At 44.7% G+C, this 16,070-nt stretch overlaps 1 protein-coding gene and 1 pseudogene across 1 annotated transcript; one reads left to right on the forward strand and one right to left on the reverse strand.

Moving 5' to 3' along the window:
• Positions 1-1,459: 1,459 nt before the first annotated feature.
• LOC116375257 (zona pellucida sperm-binding protein 3-like) lies at positions 1,460-5,249 on the reverse strand. The gene is made up of 9 exons (XM_031831679.1): positions 4,606-5,249; positions 4,324-4,436; positions 4,075-4,175; positions 3,815-3,983; positions 2,278-2,389; positions 2,080-2,168; positions 1,917-1,996; positions 1,621-1,725; positions 1,460-1,524 (listed from the first exon to the last, which is right to left on the reverse strand). Exons 1-9 carry the CDS (start codon positions 5,212-5,214, stop codon positions 1,505-1,507), a joined length of 1,398 nt encoding a protein of 465 aa, XP_031687539.1. The 5' UTR covers positions 5,215-5,249; the 3' UTR covers positions 1,460-1,504.
• A 5,337-nt stretch (positions 5,250-10,586) lies between these two features.
• LOC116376228 (inositol 1,4,5-trisphosphate receptor-interacting protein-like) lies at positions 10,587-14,140 on the forward strand (annotated as a pseudogene).
• The last annotated feature ends 1,930 nt before the right edge of the window (positions 14,141-16,070 follow it).

The following is a 16,070-nucleotide window of genomic DNA, read 5'->3' on the forward strand; positions in this document are numbered from 1 at the left end:
CTCAGCAGGTCAGGCTTGGTCCTGTTTGTGGGTGAGTCCCAGAAAGAGGGCCAATTATCTACAAATGCTCTCTTTTGGGAGGGGCAGAAAACTGTTTTCAACCAGCGATTGAGTTGTGAGACTCTGCTGTAGAGCTCATCACTCCCCCTAACTGGGAGGGGCCAGAGACAATTACGCGATGCCTACACATCTTTCTAGCTGATTTACACGCAGAACCTGTGTTGCGCTTGGTGATCTCTGACTGTTTCATCCTAACATCGTTGGTGCCGACGTGGATAACAATATCTCTATACACTCGCCAGTTTTAGCTTTAGCCAGCACCATCTTCAGATTAGCCTTAACGTCGGTAGCCCTGCCCCTTGGTAAACAGTGTATGATCGCTTGATGATTCGTTTTAAGTCTAACACTGCGGGTAATGGAGTCGAACAATGAGTTTTCAATTTGTCAGAGCTAATGGTGGGAAGCTTCGGCGTCTCAGACCCCGTAACGGGAGGAGTAGAGACCAGAGAGGACTCGGCCTCTGACTCGCTGCTTAATGGGGAAAACCGGTTGAAAGTTTGTTGGCTGAATGAGCGACACCGGTTGAGCGTTCCTACAGCATTTCCTTCCAGAAACCGTGAGAAAGTTGTCCGGCTGCGGGGACTGTGCCAGGGGATTTATACTACTATCTGTACTTACTGGTGGCACAGACGCTGTTTCATCCTTTCCTACACTGAAGTTACCCTTGCCTAACGATTGCGTCTGGAGCTGGGCTTGTAGCACAGCTATCCTCGCCGTAAGGGGAGTACAGCGACTGCAATTAGAAGGCATCATGTTAATGTTACTACTTGGCGTCGGCTGTTGGAGGTGCTGACGAATCGTGTCCAGATAAAGCGTCCGGAGTGAAAAAGTATGAGAAAAAATAACGGTAGTTAAAGTAAAGTCCCGGGCTGGTATAGTTCCTCGTGGTCTGCAGTCGAGGCCAGTTAGACAATGCTCAGTTCTCTAAAATGTGCAGCAGTTTATGGTAGTGAAATTAACCAAATTCTGCACACTCCCTCAATTTAGACATCTGTGGTCGTGTGACAACTGCTTATATAAGAGTGGCCTTGTGCCCATCACAAGGTCCACCTGTGTAATGATCATGCATTTTAATCAGCTTCTTGATTTGCCACACCTGCCAGGGTGATGGAGTAGCTTGGCAAAGGAGAAATGATCAAACATGGATTTCAAATGTGAAAACTTGAACTAAGCTTTGTACATATGGAACATTCCTGGGTTCTTTCATTTCAGCTCATGAAATTAAGTTTATATGTTGGATTTATATATTTTAAAATTACATACCAATAATTTCCAAACACATTCCAATATTCAACTACTTCAAATAAAAAAATATGTTTGTCTGAAAGTAATCAACTTCAATATTTCAACCCAGTTCTGCCTGTACCTCTGCAGCCATTTTGAAGGAACTCAATACACATGAGTTTAAAAAGTTTATTTTATCAAAAGAATTGTCCACTGCTCATCAAACTCTCCCAACAGCACCTAAAACAATGAGGGAAAAGCTATTATTTTCAGAAATTTGTGCTCATATATTAACATAATGAACATTCTTAAGAATTAAGCAGAGGGACTGAGTACCTTCAGTAGCCCCGTCTTTGAAGGGTTCCATGCTCCAGGTTTTATTTTTAGCATGGTCGTCATGGGCCATCGTCGTAAAATGACTGGTCACAGTTTGTGCGTGAGCTATGAGAGCGTTATTAGATAAGTATTGCATTTTCCACAGATTACAGTCAAACCATAATGTAAAATGGTGGTATGAATGCCCACATTAAGTCGTCAAAATGGCTACCCATTCCCCATTCTCTAATGCGCTCAGGTGAAAGGGTTGGTGACAATGAGACAAGACTGGTTATGAACCGGGCCTATATGCTCACCGGAGGGTTGTAGAGAAGGAGAAGGACAAGAGCCGACACAGCATGAGCAAACCGCAGCTGCACCATACAGTGCCACCCACCTAGGACAATCACAAGAAATATTAGTTAACCCTCATAGCAAGGAGTCCCTCAGAACTCAAGTCAATCACTCAGGTGAACCTACTTTTTAGTCTTTGTGTCATAGTTGCAGGATTTGAAACTTGGAGTTGGAGTGACATTCCCTGTAGTTATTTCACAGTGCAAGTGGAGTTTCTGGAAGAAAATAAATGTACTTTCTTTAAGGTGCATTACTGTAGGCCTATAGTATTAAAGCAGCAAACCATCATGCTTAGTTGTTTGGAGATTCACACATGAGTCAGACCTGATTGTCCAGGCCCTGGAAGATGAAAGCTCCGACAGTGAACCTCAAAGCATTGTTGGTTGTGTGTGACAGGAACTTTGACTGGACAGTATTCTTGCCATCCACCATGCATCTAGTGAAGAGAAGATTGTGTACTTAACACTCCAATTTGGGACAAGGTTCACTCGCTGGTTCTTATTCTCGCCTTGTAAACTAGGGACTGAGTTACAAAAGACACTAGGGCTGTTTACACAGGCAGACCATTGTGATTTCTCTCTTGGTTGAGGTTTAACACTTGGCATCCCATATATTGCATTACCACCCCCAACTGAATTATAGGCCCATGACACTGATACAAAATGGGAACCAAAAATACACTGAATATTACCCTACTTTAACCTCATCTGATCCTTCCCCAGGCCAATGGGCTGAGAGGACAGGACACTACCATGCTACACACACTGCTTGTCCTCTGTACCTTACTGAAGCATACATGTCAGTCATTGGCCTATCCCTCTGTGCTGTCAGACATCCCAGTCACAGGAATCCTCAGAATTGCTCACCCTTGACCCATTCTCTACTTCCCTCCCTCAGCACTACTCAGACTAGCCACCGGACACTTCTGATCCCCAGCAACATGTGCACCCTACAGTCGACCACTTTATCCAACGAAACTACACAACCCTCTATCCCATGCCCTTCTGTACACATCCACATTTTGGAATCTCTCCTACACATTGTGACATGACCATAAATGTTGCAGCTGAAACAGAGCAGTGGATTCACCACAAAAGCGCCAACAGGATAACTGATACATCCTAACATGATCTTGTCAGGTAAAGACTGACTCAAATCAAAAGGGCTGACAGTGACACACCGTGTTGCCACTGGGTCTGCGTCGCACCAAACTGAGTGATTTCTGGGGTGGCACAAAGCAAGACTATACTAGTTGCGGCGCACAGTGCGCCTGCTCCCTCTGATCTAAAGAAACAAGTCGCATCCACCGACTCAAAAGCACACCCTCTTTTCCACCCCTGGATCAGCCAAAATACCTGGTTCCATCCTCTTCAAAAACCTGTCCCACTGGACCAAAATGCATCATTATCATAACCATGTCCAGCATCACAAACCTTTACCCCTTCAATTTCACCTCCATAACTCAAACTGGCATCTGGCCCAATTTCAACTTGACATACCCCTTTCCCTGTTATTGCTAGAGTCAAATTCAAACCCAACCTCTTTCCCTCCAATCCTCTTCCCTTAACCAATTACCCAACTCCTGAAAATAATCCATTTTCCCAAACCAAAATTTCTGTAGCCTTGGGAGACATGCTAAGCTCTGTACTCCCACATCAAATGTCAATTTGACCAATCAGATAAGTTTAAAGACTTGATGTGATTGGTCTTTCAAGCAATTAGTGGACAAAATAGAAATAGGCTGCCTGTGTAAACTGCCCAGCTGTGGAATCTAGCCAATTAACTAGCAAGAAATTAACTACCATGAACAAAACAAAACCAGGCCAAGATAAATTGTAGTTCTGTAACAAATTAGTTTTACCCATAGTTGTCGACCACAGTGTATTTGAGAGTGGAGTTGGGGCTAGCAGTCACATAACAGTTGTTAATATACACCCGCCGATGCAAAGAAATAGTGGGAACTTTGGCCTCAAAGTACATTGGTTGTCCAATGATATAGGTTGTATTTCCAGTGAGCTTGTTCCATGATTCTGAAGAGAAAGGATAGAGTTAAGGTTCTTTAATAGAAAACAAAACTGCAAGTGCATTCAGATTTAGGTGACATCTGTCAAGTCAACTCACCATCATAAGATGTGAGGGTGACGCCAACCTTGGATCTAAGGGCCTTGAAGACTTTTCCCGCCAAACGAGGATGAAAGCCAAACTTGTAAGAGTGGTGGATCCTGTAGAAAATGGCCATTAGTGCAGTCAGACACTCAAATCATATCCAGACTAGCATACTACCATGTATGGAGCCATGTATAGGATATGCTAGTGTGGACATTGGAACGTAGCCACCAAATGTGAAATCATGATGAAGTGGTGGTTCACCGATTGTAGCGGCATTCGATGTGAACAGAGAATGGCAACTCCCTCACAATACCGCCTATGGCCTCTGGCTCGTACTTCAGCACGTTGGAGTAGGAAATATAGTCAGCGGTACACTGGAATAGGAAACACAACTCTAAAAACCACCAAGACATCTGAACATAATCATTACAGCCATGGAAATATAATCCCTTCAGACCATTGCAATTTGACTGGATCACTCAGGGCATACATTTGATGTCTGAGTGACAGGGGATTGTATTTCTGATGGCATTGGTAGCCAACCTTTCTATGGAAGCTACAGCTTTTGATGTTGTAGAGCATGTAGTAGTGTTCCGCGGTGGATTGGTTGACTTTGCATTTGTGGAGTTTGAGGTACTTGCAGGCGTCGGGGTTGGTGAAGGCGTCCTTTCTGATTCTCACATAAATCCTGTCGAGGTGGCACAGGACCTCAACCTTCTTAGAGTGAACTGGAGGAGTGGTGGGTGGAGAGGCGGTGGGCAGCAGGATGTGCTTGACTGAGAGTGGCAGCGGCCTGAACTTCCCTTCAGGATTGAAGACATTCGCTTGGTCCTCAGAAGCACGAATAGGGATGTATTCTGGTAGCTTCAGATAGTCTGGCTTATGAGAATGCTCCAACATGGGAGTGGCCACATTTTGGGAACGAGATCTGACCTTGGGTTCAGAGTCGTCATCAAACCTCAACTTCTCACCCCACAGAAACTCAGTGTCATTCCTGTCATCAACAGCTAAAGGGAAGCCCTTACCTGGCAAACCGAAAGCAGAGTAGTAACTCATGAGCAAAAGCATCAATTTCACCACCATCTTGTCATTCACCACCAAATCTCTCTCAACAATCCAGAGCAGGAAAAAGGAGTATGAGAGAACCACCATTTGCTTGTGTGTTTTATACACTAGCTACAGCACCCAAGTAATTGCAACACCTGGTGATGACTTTAATCAGTAGCAGAATCAACCAATCAGCAGTCACCAGGGCCCAGTTTTTCCAAAGTTATATGATCACAGTTTCATTTTAAAGCAGATATAAATCGCCTTGTGATGGGGAATGGACGTTTATTATGTTCAACAGGGAGGGGCAATTGAAAGTAAGATTCAGCCCATCTGCTTTTATACTATAGTTGGACTATAAGTTGTTAAATGTTTCTTCTGAAATAAATATTTTTAAATAAATATAGTTTTACTCCATGAAAACAAGAGCTCAGTTCAGAGTCGACCTTAAAATTAGGGACAGACGCAAATGAATCACATTCAATTAATAATCTTCAGAAATTATTTTGTCAAAGCAGAATTTTTTAATTTTTTATTCATTTTTTATTTCACCTTTATTTAACCAGGTAGGCTAGTTGAGAACAAGTTCTCATTTGCAACTGCGACCTGGCCAAGATAAAGCATAGCAGTGTAAGCAGACAACAAAGAGTTACACATGGAGTAAACAATTAACAAGTCAATAACACAGTAGAAACCAAAGGGGGAGTCTATATACAATGTGTGCAAGAGGCATGAGGAGGTAGGCAAATAATTACAATTTTGCAGATTAACACTGGAGTGATGAATGATCAGATGGTCATGTACAGGTAGAGATATTGGTGTGCAAAAGAGCAGAAAAGTAAATAAATAAAAACAGTATGGGGATGAGGTAGGTGAAAAAGGGTGGGCTATTTACCAATAGACTATGTACAGCTGCAGCGATCGGTTAGCTGCTCAGATAGCTGATGTTTGAAGTTGGTGAGGGAGATAAAAGTCTCCAACTTCAGCGATTTTTGCAATTCGTTCCAGTCACAGGCAGCAGAGTACTGGAACGAAAGGCGGCCAAATGAGGTGTTGGCTTTAGGGATGATCAGTGAGATACACCTGCTGGAGCGCGTGCTACGGATGGGTGTTGCCATCGTGACCAGTGAGCTGAGATAAGGCGGAGCTTTACCTAGCATGGACTTGTAGATGACCTGGAGCCAGTGGGTCTGGCGACGAATATGTAGCGAGGGCCAGCCGACTAGAGCATACAAGTCGCAGTGGTGGGTGGTATAAGGTGCTTTAGTGACGAAACGGATGGCAATGTGATAGACTGCATCCAGTTTGCTGAGTAGAGTGTTGGAAGCCATTTTGTAGATGACATCGCCGAAGTCGAGGATCGGTAGGATAGTCAGTTTTACTAGGGTAAGCTTGGCGGCGTGAGTGAAGGAGGCTTTGTTGCGGAATAGAAAGCCGACTCTTGATTTGATTTTCGATTGGAGATGTTTGATATGAGTCTGGAAGGAGAGTTTGCAGTCTAGCCAGACACCTAGGTACTTATAGACGTCCACATATTCTAGGTCGGAACCATCCAGGGTGGTGATGCTAGTCGGGCATGCGGGTGCAGGCAGCGACCGGTTGAAAAGCATGCATTTGGTTTTACTAGCGTTTAAGAGCAGTTGGAGGCCACGGAAGGAGTGTTGTATGGCATTGAAGCTTGTTTGGAGGTTAGATAGCACAGTGTCCAAAGACGGGCCGAAGGTATATAGAATGGTGTCGTCTGCGTAGAGGTGGATCAGGGAATCGCCCGCAGCAAGAGCAACATCATTGATATACACAGAGAAAAGAGTCGGCCCGAGAATTGAACCCTGTGGCACCCCCATAGAGACTGCCAGAGGACCAGACAGCATGCCCTCCGATTTGACGCACTGAACTCTGTCTGCAAAGTAATTGGTGAACCAGGCAAGGCAGTCATCCGAAAAACCGAGGCTCCTGAGTCTGCCGATAAGAATATGGTGATTGACAGAGTCGAAAGCCTTGGCAAGGTCGATGAAGACGGCTGCACAGTACTGTCTTTTATCGATGGCGGTTATGATATCGTTGAGTACCTTGAGTGTGGCTGAGGTGCACCCATGACCGGCTCGGAAACCAGATTGCACAGCGGAGAAGGTGCGGTGGGATTCGAGATGGTCAGTGACCTGTTTGTTGACTTGGCTTTCGAAGACCTTAGATAGGCAGGGCAGGATGGATATAGGTCTGTAACAGTTTGGGTCCAGGGTGTCTCCCCCTTTGAAGAGGGGGATGACTGCGGCAGCTTTCCAATCCTTGGGGATCTCAGACGATATGAAAGAGAGGTTGAACAGGCTGGTAATAGGGGTTGCGACAATGGTGGCAGATAGTTTCAGAAATAGAGGGTCCAGATTGTCAAGCCCAGCTGATTTGTACGGGTCCAGGTTTTGCAGCTCTTTCAGAACATCTGCTATCTGGATTTGGTTAAAGGAGAACCTGGAGAGGCTTGGGCGAGGAGCTGCGGGGGGGGCGGAGCTGTTGGCCGAGGTTGAAGTAGCCAGGCGGAAGGCATGGCCAGCCGTTGAGAAATGCTTATTGAAGTTTTCGATAATCATGGATTTATCAGTGGTGACCGTGTTACCTAGCCTCAGTGCAGTGGGCAGCTGGGAGGAGGTGCTCTTGTTCTCCATGGACTTCACGGTGTCCCAGAACTTTTTGGAGTTGGAGCTACAGGATGCAAACTTCTGCCTGAAGAAGCTGGCTTTAGCTTTCCTGACTGACTGCGTGTATTGGTTCCGGACTTCCCTGAACAGTTGCGTATCACGGGGACTATTCGATGCTATTGCAGTCCGCCACAGGATGTTTTTGTGCTGGTCGAGGGCAGTCAGGTCTGGGGTGAACCAAGGGCTGTATCTGTTCTTAGTTCTGCATTTTTTGAACGGAGCATGCTTATCTAAAATGGTGAGGAAGTTACTTTTGAAGAATGACCAGGCATCCTCAACTGACGGGATGAGGTCAATGTCCTTCCAGGATACCCGGGCCAGGTCGATTAGAAAGGCCTGCTCACAGAAGTGTTTTAGGGAGCGTTTGACAGTGATGAGGGGTGGTCGTTTGACTGCGGCTCCGTAGCGGATACGTACAATGAGGCAGTGATCGCTGAGATCCTGGTTGAAGACAGCGGAGGTGTATTTGGAGGGCCAGTTGGTCAGGATGACGTCTATGAGGGTGCCCTTGTTTACAGAGTTAGGGTTGTACCTGGTGGGTTCCTTGATGATTTGTGTGAGATTGAGGGCATCTAGCTTAGATTGTAGGACTGGCGAGGTGTTAAGCATATCCCAGTTTAGGTCACCTAACAGAACAAACTCTGAAGCTAGATGGGGGGCGATCAATTCACAAATGGTGTCCAGGGCACAGCTGGGAGCTGAGGGGGGTCGGTAGCAGGCGGCAACCGTGAGAGACTTATTTCTGGAGAGAGTAATTTTCAAAATTAGTAGTTCGAACTGTTTGGGTATGGACCTGGAAAGTATGACATTACTTTGCAGGCTATCTCTGCAGTAAACTGCAACTCCGCCCCCTTTGGCAGTTCTATCTTGACGGAAGATGTTATAGTTGGGTATAAAATAACAAAGCAACAAAAAAACTAGGGCTTTACAATGATGGTGGACTCTTGGAGAAATGTTGGTATTAAGTAGGGTTAAAATCTTCCAAAGAAGTCAGAGGGTGTGCAGTCACATGTCAAAATTAGTCATTTTGGCACTTTAGCAAGGCATTATTCATATTAAAAATCTGCTTATTGAATCATCCATGTGGTCTATATTTAAGGGCACTTCAATTAATATAACAGGCTTTTAAAATGCAATATCGGTGCACAATTTTGACCTTTCTTAAAATATCAAAGAGAAGCAAAAGGCACTCATTTTGTGGATCGACCCAACTGTTGGTAGCAGTAAATCACCAACCTTGGTTTTATACCTTTTCAAACAATACACTCCAGGTGGCAGTATGCACCCTTTCAGTTTGTTGACCAACTCAAAGAAGTACTAGAAAAAGAAAATGGGCTACTTCAAAATGGAGATGAGATGGCCTCAATGTTGCTGCCCATGCTCTCACAGACACCATAATGGGACAGATACAATGTTGCGTCAGAGAGGAAGCCCAGTGGCTGGAAGTGGGAAAGTATGGATCGAGATGGAACTGGGCCGACATTTGGCTGATTTTCTCATCGAAGAAAAGCCTGATCTCAATACAGTTTTCTGTTCCCAAAACTATGATCAGTTACGAACAGAGTACACTAAGTTTTGTAGATGTGACCCTTTGCCAAAGTTTTATAAAATGGCATTGTTTACATTGAATTGAGTAATCGCACACTTCATTGAGAAGGCGTTCCCTTCTTCTTCTTCAAAATGGAGATGAGATGGCCTCAATGTTGCTGCCCATACTCACACAGACACCATAATGGGACAGATACAATGTTGCGTCACAGAGAGAACAAGGAGCGAGATGTTTCACCATAAAATCTTAACTTCCAGGTTAGAGTACCGCTACTTGAAAGCGGCAGCTCTACCCTTTAGCTCAGTGTGGCTGTTGCCTGTAATCCATCGCTTCTGGTTGGTGTATGTACGTACGGTCACTGTGGGAACGAAGTCATCGATGCACTTATTGATGAAGTTGTTGACTGATGTGGTGTACTCCTCACTGCCATCGGAAGAACCACGGAACATATTCCACAGTCTGTGCTAGCAAAACAGTCCTGTAGCTTAGCATCTGCTTCATCTGACCACAGATTATTATGATGGTCAGATTTGCCAAATGGGGGGCGAGGGAGTGCTTTGTACGTGTTTCTGTGTGTGGAGTAAAGATGGTCTAGAGTTCTTTTCCCTCTGGTTGCACATTTAACATGTTGATAGAAATGAGGTAAAACGGATTTAAGTTTCCCTGCATTAAAGTCCCCGGCCACTAGGAGCGCCACTTCTGGATGAGCGTTTTCCTGTTTGCTTATGGTGGTATACAGCTCATTGAGTGTGGTCTTAGTGCCAACATCGATCTGTAGTGGTATATAGACAGCTATGAAAAATACAGATGAAAACTCTCTAGGTAGATAGTGTGGTCTACAGCTTATCATGAGATACTCTTCTATTCATGCCGTCGTTCAGCCACGACTCGGTGAAACATAAGATATCCCAGTTATTAAATGTTCCGTTGCTAGGATATACGTGCTTTTAGCTCATCCAATTTATTTTCCAGTACTACGGATGGCAAGGGCAGATTAGCCATCCTCACAAGGCACCCCTCTCTCTTTCCGCAATATCTTTGCCGTCTCTTCCTCGTGCGAATGATGGGGATGAGGGCCTGTTTGCGTGTCTGGAGTAAATCCCTCTGGTCCGACTCATTAAAGAGAAATTCTTCACCCAGTTCAAGGTGAGTAATCTCTGTTCTGATTTCTAGAAGCTCTTTTCGGTCATAAGAGACGGTAGCAGCAACATTATGTACAAAATAAGTTACGAAAAATGCGTGAGAAAAAAAAATAGCATGGTTGGTTAAGAGCCCATGAAACGGCAGTCGTCCTCTCCAGCACCAATTACAGGATCAATCATTCAATTAGAAGGGTAGAAGCATGCATAATAATCAATGGAGGCTCATTGTCACACCTGTGACAAGTTGAACCATTCTCCCTTACAAGTCAAAGTCTTCAGAGTTTACTGCCAAAATATATTTTTTAATTATATTACATAGGATTTTATCCTACCAATGTACACAATCTACTCCACATTTCCAAAGTGAACGAACAATTATAGAACATTTTCCACATTTTGGGAGGGATTACTCCATTTAAAAGCACACTCATTATTTATGTATCTCCCCTTTTGTGCATATTCAAATTCTTTACCGGTCAACGGATAATATGTATATAAAAATAATGTTGACACTAGGATATAAAAGCATGCTGATGTCATTGACATTGAGATAACGAGTCACATCTGCCTCTGTGTGCCATTGTATTTGACATTTTTGTGGTGGCAGCATCATGTTATGTGTATGCTTGCCACCGGCAGGGCCTGGGGAGTTTGTCAGGATCAAAAGAAATATGAAAGGAGCAAAACCCAGGTAAAAAGTTAGAGGAATACACATCTCAGTCTTCTGAAACCCCTGGGATAGAGTTGTATCTTTCAGTGGGGCAATTACACAATTTTCTATGCAAAAGACATACCAGAATAGCTTTCCAAGAGGTGTTGAGTGTTCCAGCCTCAGTCCTGACTTACATTTCAGAGACACAGTGTGAATATTGCTGTCCATCAATTAATTACAACTCAATTTACTGAGCTTGAACAATTTTGACAAAAACAATGGATAAATGTTGCCCTAAGACAGCTTTTCCCAAACTCGGTCCTGGGGACCCCAAGGGGTGCACATTTTGGATTTTGTCTTAGCATTATACAGCTGATTCAAAAAATCTATTTAATCATCAAGCTTTGATTATTTGAAGCAGCTGTGTAGCACTAGGGCAAAAACCAAAACGTGCACCCCTAGTTTGGAAAACACTGCCCTAGGAGTTGTTTAAAGTTGGTAGAATCTTATTCAAAACAATTCACAGCTGTAATGGCTGCCAAAAGTGCTAGGGGTGTTTAAAAAAATACATAATTATTTGGAAAATGTTCTGTAATTCACTTTGAAAATGTGGAGTAGGTTGTGTAGATTGCAAAATGTAAATCCTTGTCTTATTCTACTCCACAGAGACAATGTTAAGGATGCAAGATACCATTCTTCGGGTGTTTGTGCTGGCAGTTAGTCTACTGTATCCCATCCCCAGAGAGGACAGAACAGGACAGGTTCAGGAGCAGGACGATCACATAATGGGCATGAAGATTGGCTGCTGAGGGAGAGGGCAAAGCTGGAACAGGAAGTGTCACCACTGGTAACCCAAGAGGAAGGGCCCATCGACCAAAAACCCTTACAACTTGAAGTAAAACAGGTCTATCAAATCAACCAGAACCATTATCAAAAGGGCTTGAAAGAGACTCTTATCGAACAGAAACATTCTCAAGAGAACAAAGAGAAGAAAGATGAAGAGAAAGAGGAGGGATCTCACATTGACCATAAGCTTTCACAAGTACACTAGGATGTACCTAAGACAGAGCAAAACCTCTCACCAGAGGACAAGGAACAGTCTACCATTGACCTCAGGCTATCATTAACGCTTTCACAAGGAAACGACCAAGAGCAGCCTGCTTCGGACACAGAGGCATTTCACAATGACAAGAAGCTGTACCACTTGGACAAGGACATGGCGAATGTCAATCGACAGTGGCCACAAGAGGTCCAGAGTGGTAGTTGCCATAGTGACCAACAGACATCACCAGAGCGTCAGGAAGAATCTCAGGTCGACCAACTGCAATCGAAAACAGACCAGGAAGCAGAACAGGAGGCGCCACCCATCTTCAGTACATCATCAGAGGGGAACCAGCAAGAGCATCTCACAGACCAGCCGTCTAACACACATCAGGAAGTAAAAGTACCACCTAACCTCAGAAAGTTAGACGACCAGCAACATCTCACAGAACAATATAACACAAACCAGGAAGAGACACCGATTCTCAGCGAATCATCAAAGGATGACCAGCAGTAGGAGCATGTCAATAATATCATAGACTCGGAGAGCGACTACACCTGGTACCTATGGAACACATACTCCCTCATCTCTTTTGTTCATTTCTCCATTACATTCTTCAGAAGACGTTTACAGAAGAACCACCATCCAGGAGAGATAATTCAGGAGGATATGGAAGACATCTCTGTCGTGAAAAAACCTCTCGGCTGAAGTTCCGCTACCGGACTGTGATACACTCAACCGTTTTTATGACAAATGTGTCAAAGTCTCACCCAATGAGAGCTGGAGGGTGACTGAGTTTGTTTTGCTAATGACCTATTAGAAGCCATGAGGAGCATGAGTGATGTGGAGGTTGGCATGGTGATTGAAGACTTTGTGGTGGAGGGCAGGATCAGTTCCCTTGTGTGTGACATCATAGTCCCCATTGCCCCGTTGAGCCATACAGTTTCCAGTTTCAACTCTGGTGTAACCAAGCTATTGATGATATGCCACCTGAAATGGAGGGCTGTGGTAGAGTCAACATGGTGGATGGTGGTGTGAACCAAAATGGCTGCCCGTGTCGCACAGCTGCCATAGGAGATGATGATATGCTATGCCTGATGTGTTGTGACAATGAGAAAGTCAAAGTGGTAAAAGTCACTGATGTATTGGGTAGCGCTCTTTGCTCAAAACACACCCCTTACCTGGCCAAAACCAAGGTTACCAAATGGTTCCAGACCACAATTAGAAAAGCTTGGGGACAGATATCCCACAAGTACGAATTTGAGCTACATTTCGCAACATAGACGCCCCAGGAGCTCTGATGGTTCGATTCAGATCAGGGAAGGTGATAACCTTCGATATGGCTCCCGTGGTGAAACATAAAGACACTGAGGCTTATTCACCATTTCTCCTTCCACCCCAACTATGAACAACTCCTTGGACACATACTGGAGCCTCTCATTGACCACTTACAAGGACCACTTCCTGAAGTACCTGGCCAATCACCTGCCCGAAAACTCCTGCCACATTCACTGCCTTGGAATTGTAGCGTTCCTTCACAAAAAGCAAATGGGCCTCACAGGCAGAAGTATCCTTACAGATCATCACTTCAAAACAGTGTTAATTCACTTGCTTTTGAGTAAAGAGCCTTCTGACTGGTACCCTGAACACTTGGCTAGCAGGTTACGTGATGCATTGAGCTTCCTAGAAAATAGCCTTCAGGGCAGGAAGTTGCTTCACAGCTTTATTGGAAAGCCTCTGGTTCCAAGTGAGATGGGACTCCCTGCTGTATTTAGTGATGCAGAGTCTGTAAACCTCTTCCACCCTCTTGGGGTACAAAATGGCAGCTACACCAAGACTGTAAAGCACTTGCAAGAGATGCTCAGGAACGCTTCCATGCTGATACAGGAGTATTTGCCAAAGCCGAAGGAATGCAATGGTCTGGACAAAACTTCAACTGGTATAAAGTGTTGAACAATTTAAGGTTAATACTGGACAATTAACGGTAAAGAGATGCCAAATCTATAATGACATTCAAATGCAGAGAAGTGCATCATGAGGAAACCTGCTTAAGTGGTTTCATGTTAAAATCAGAAGTTCCAACCCGGACCCAAATAACTGCTTATTTGAAAGTTACCTGTAATCAAATCAAATCAAATCAATTTATATAGCCCTTCGTACATCAGCTGATATCTCAAAGTGCTGTACATAAACCCAGCCTAAAACCCCAAACAGCAAGCAATGCAGGTGTAGAAGCACGGTGGCTAGGAAAAACTCCCTAGAAAGGCCAAAACCCTGGAAGAAACCTAGAGAGGAACCAGGCTATGTGGGGTGGCCAGTCCTCTTCTGGCTGTGCCGGTTGGAAATTATAACAGAACATGGCCAAGATGTTCAAATGTTCATAAATGACCAGCATGGTCAAATAATAATAAGGCAGAACAGTTGAAACTGGAGCAGCAGCACGGTCAGGTGGACTGGGGACAGCAAGGAGTCATCATGTCAGGTAGTCCTGGGGCATGGTCCTAGGGCTCAGGTCCTCCGAGAGAGAGAAAGAAAGAGAGAAGGAGAGAATTAGAGAACGCACACTTAGATTCACACAGGACACCGAATAGGACAGGAGAAGTACTCCAGATATAACAAACTGACCCTAGCCCCCCGACACATAAACTACTGCAGCATAAATACTGGAGGCTGAGACAGGAGGGGTCAGGAGACACTGTGGCCCCATCCGAGGACACCACCGGACAGGGCCAAACAGGAAGGATATAACCCCACCCACTTTGCCAAAGCACAGCTCCCACACCACTAGAGGGATATCTTCAACCACCAACTTACCATCCTGAGACAAGGCTGAGTATAGCCCACAAAGATCTCCGCCATGGCACAACCCAAGCGGGGGGGGGGGGCGCCAACCCAGACAGGACGACCACATCAGTGAATCAACCCACTCAGGTGATGCACCCCCTCCAGGGACGGCATGAGAGAGCCCCAGTAAGCCAGTGACTCAGCCCCTGTAATAGGGTTAGAGGCAGAGAATCCCAGTGGAAAGAGGGGAACCGGCCAGGCAGAGACAGCAAGGGCGGTTCGTTGCTCCAGAGCCTTTCCGTTCACCTTCCCACTCCTGGGCCAGACTACACTCAATCATATGACCCACTGAAGAGATGAATCTTCAGTAAAGTTTGAGACCGAGTTTGCGTCTCTGACATGGGTAGGCAGACTGTTCCATAAAAATGGAGCTCTATAGGAGAAAGCCCTGCCTCCAGCTGTTTGCTTAGAAATTCTAGGGACAATTAGGAGGCCTGCGTCTTTTGACCGTAGCGTACGCGTAGGTATGTACGGCAGGACCAAATCAGAGAGATGGGTAGGAGCAAGCCCATGTAATGCTTTGTAGGTTAGCAGTAAAACCTTGAAATCAGCCCTTGCTTTGACAGGAAGCCAGTGTACAGAGGCTAGCACTGGAGTAATATGATCACATTTTTTGGTTCTAGTCAGGATTCTAGCAGCTGTATTTAGCTCTAACTGAAGTTTATTTAGTGCTTTATCCAGGTAGCCGGAAAGTAGAGCATTGCAGTAGTCTAACTAGAAGTGACAAAAGCATGGATAAATTTTTCTGCATCATTTTTGGACAGAAAGTTTCTGATTTTTGCAATGTTACGTAGATGGAAAAAAAGCTGTCCTTGAAATGGTCTTGATATGTTCTTCAAAAGAGAGATCAGGGTCCAGAGTAACGCCGAGGTCCTTCACAGTTTTATTTGAGATGACTGTGCAACCATTAAGATTAATTGTCAGATTCAACAGAAGATCTCTTTGTTTCTTGGGACCTAGAACAAGCATCTCTGTTTTGTCTGAGTTTAAAAGTAGAACGTTTGCAGCCATCCACTTCCTTATGTCTGAAACACATGCT

This window comes from Oncorhynchus kisutch, linkage group LG1 (assembly GCF_002021735.2).
Source record: "Oncorhynchus kisutch isolate 150728-3 linkage group LG1, Okis_V2, whole genome shotgun sequence".
NCBI lineage: Eukaryota > Metazoa > Chordata > Actinopteri > Salmoniformes > Salmonidae > Oncorhynchus > Oncorhynchus kisutch.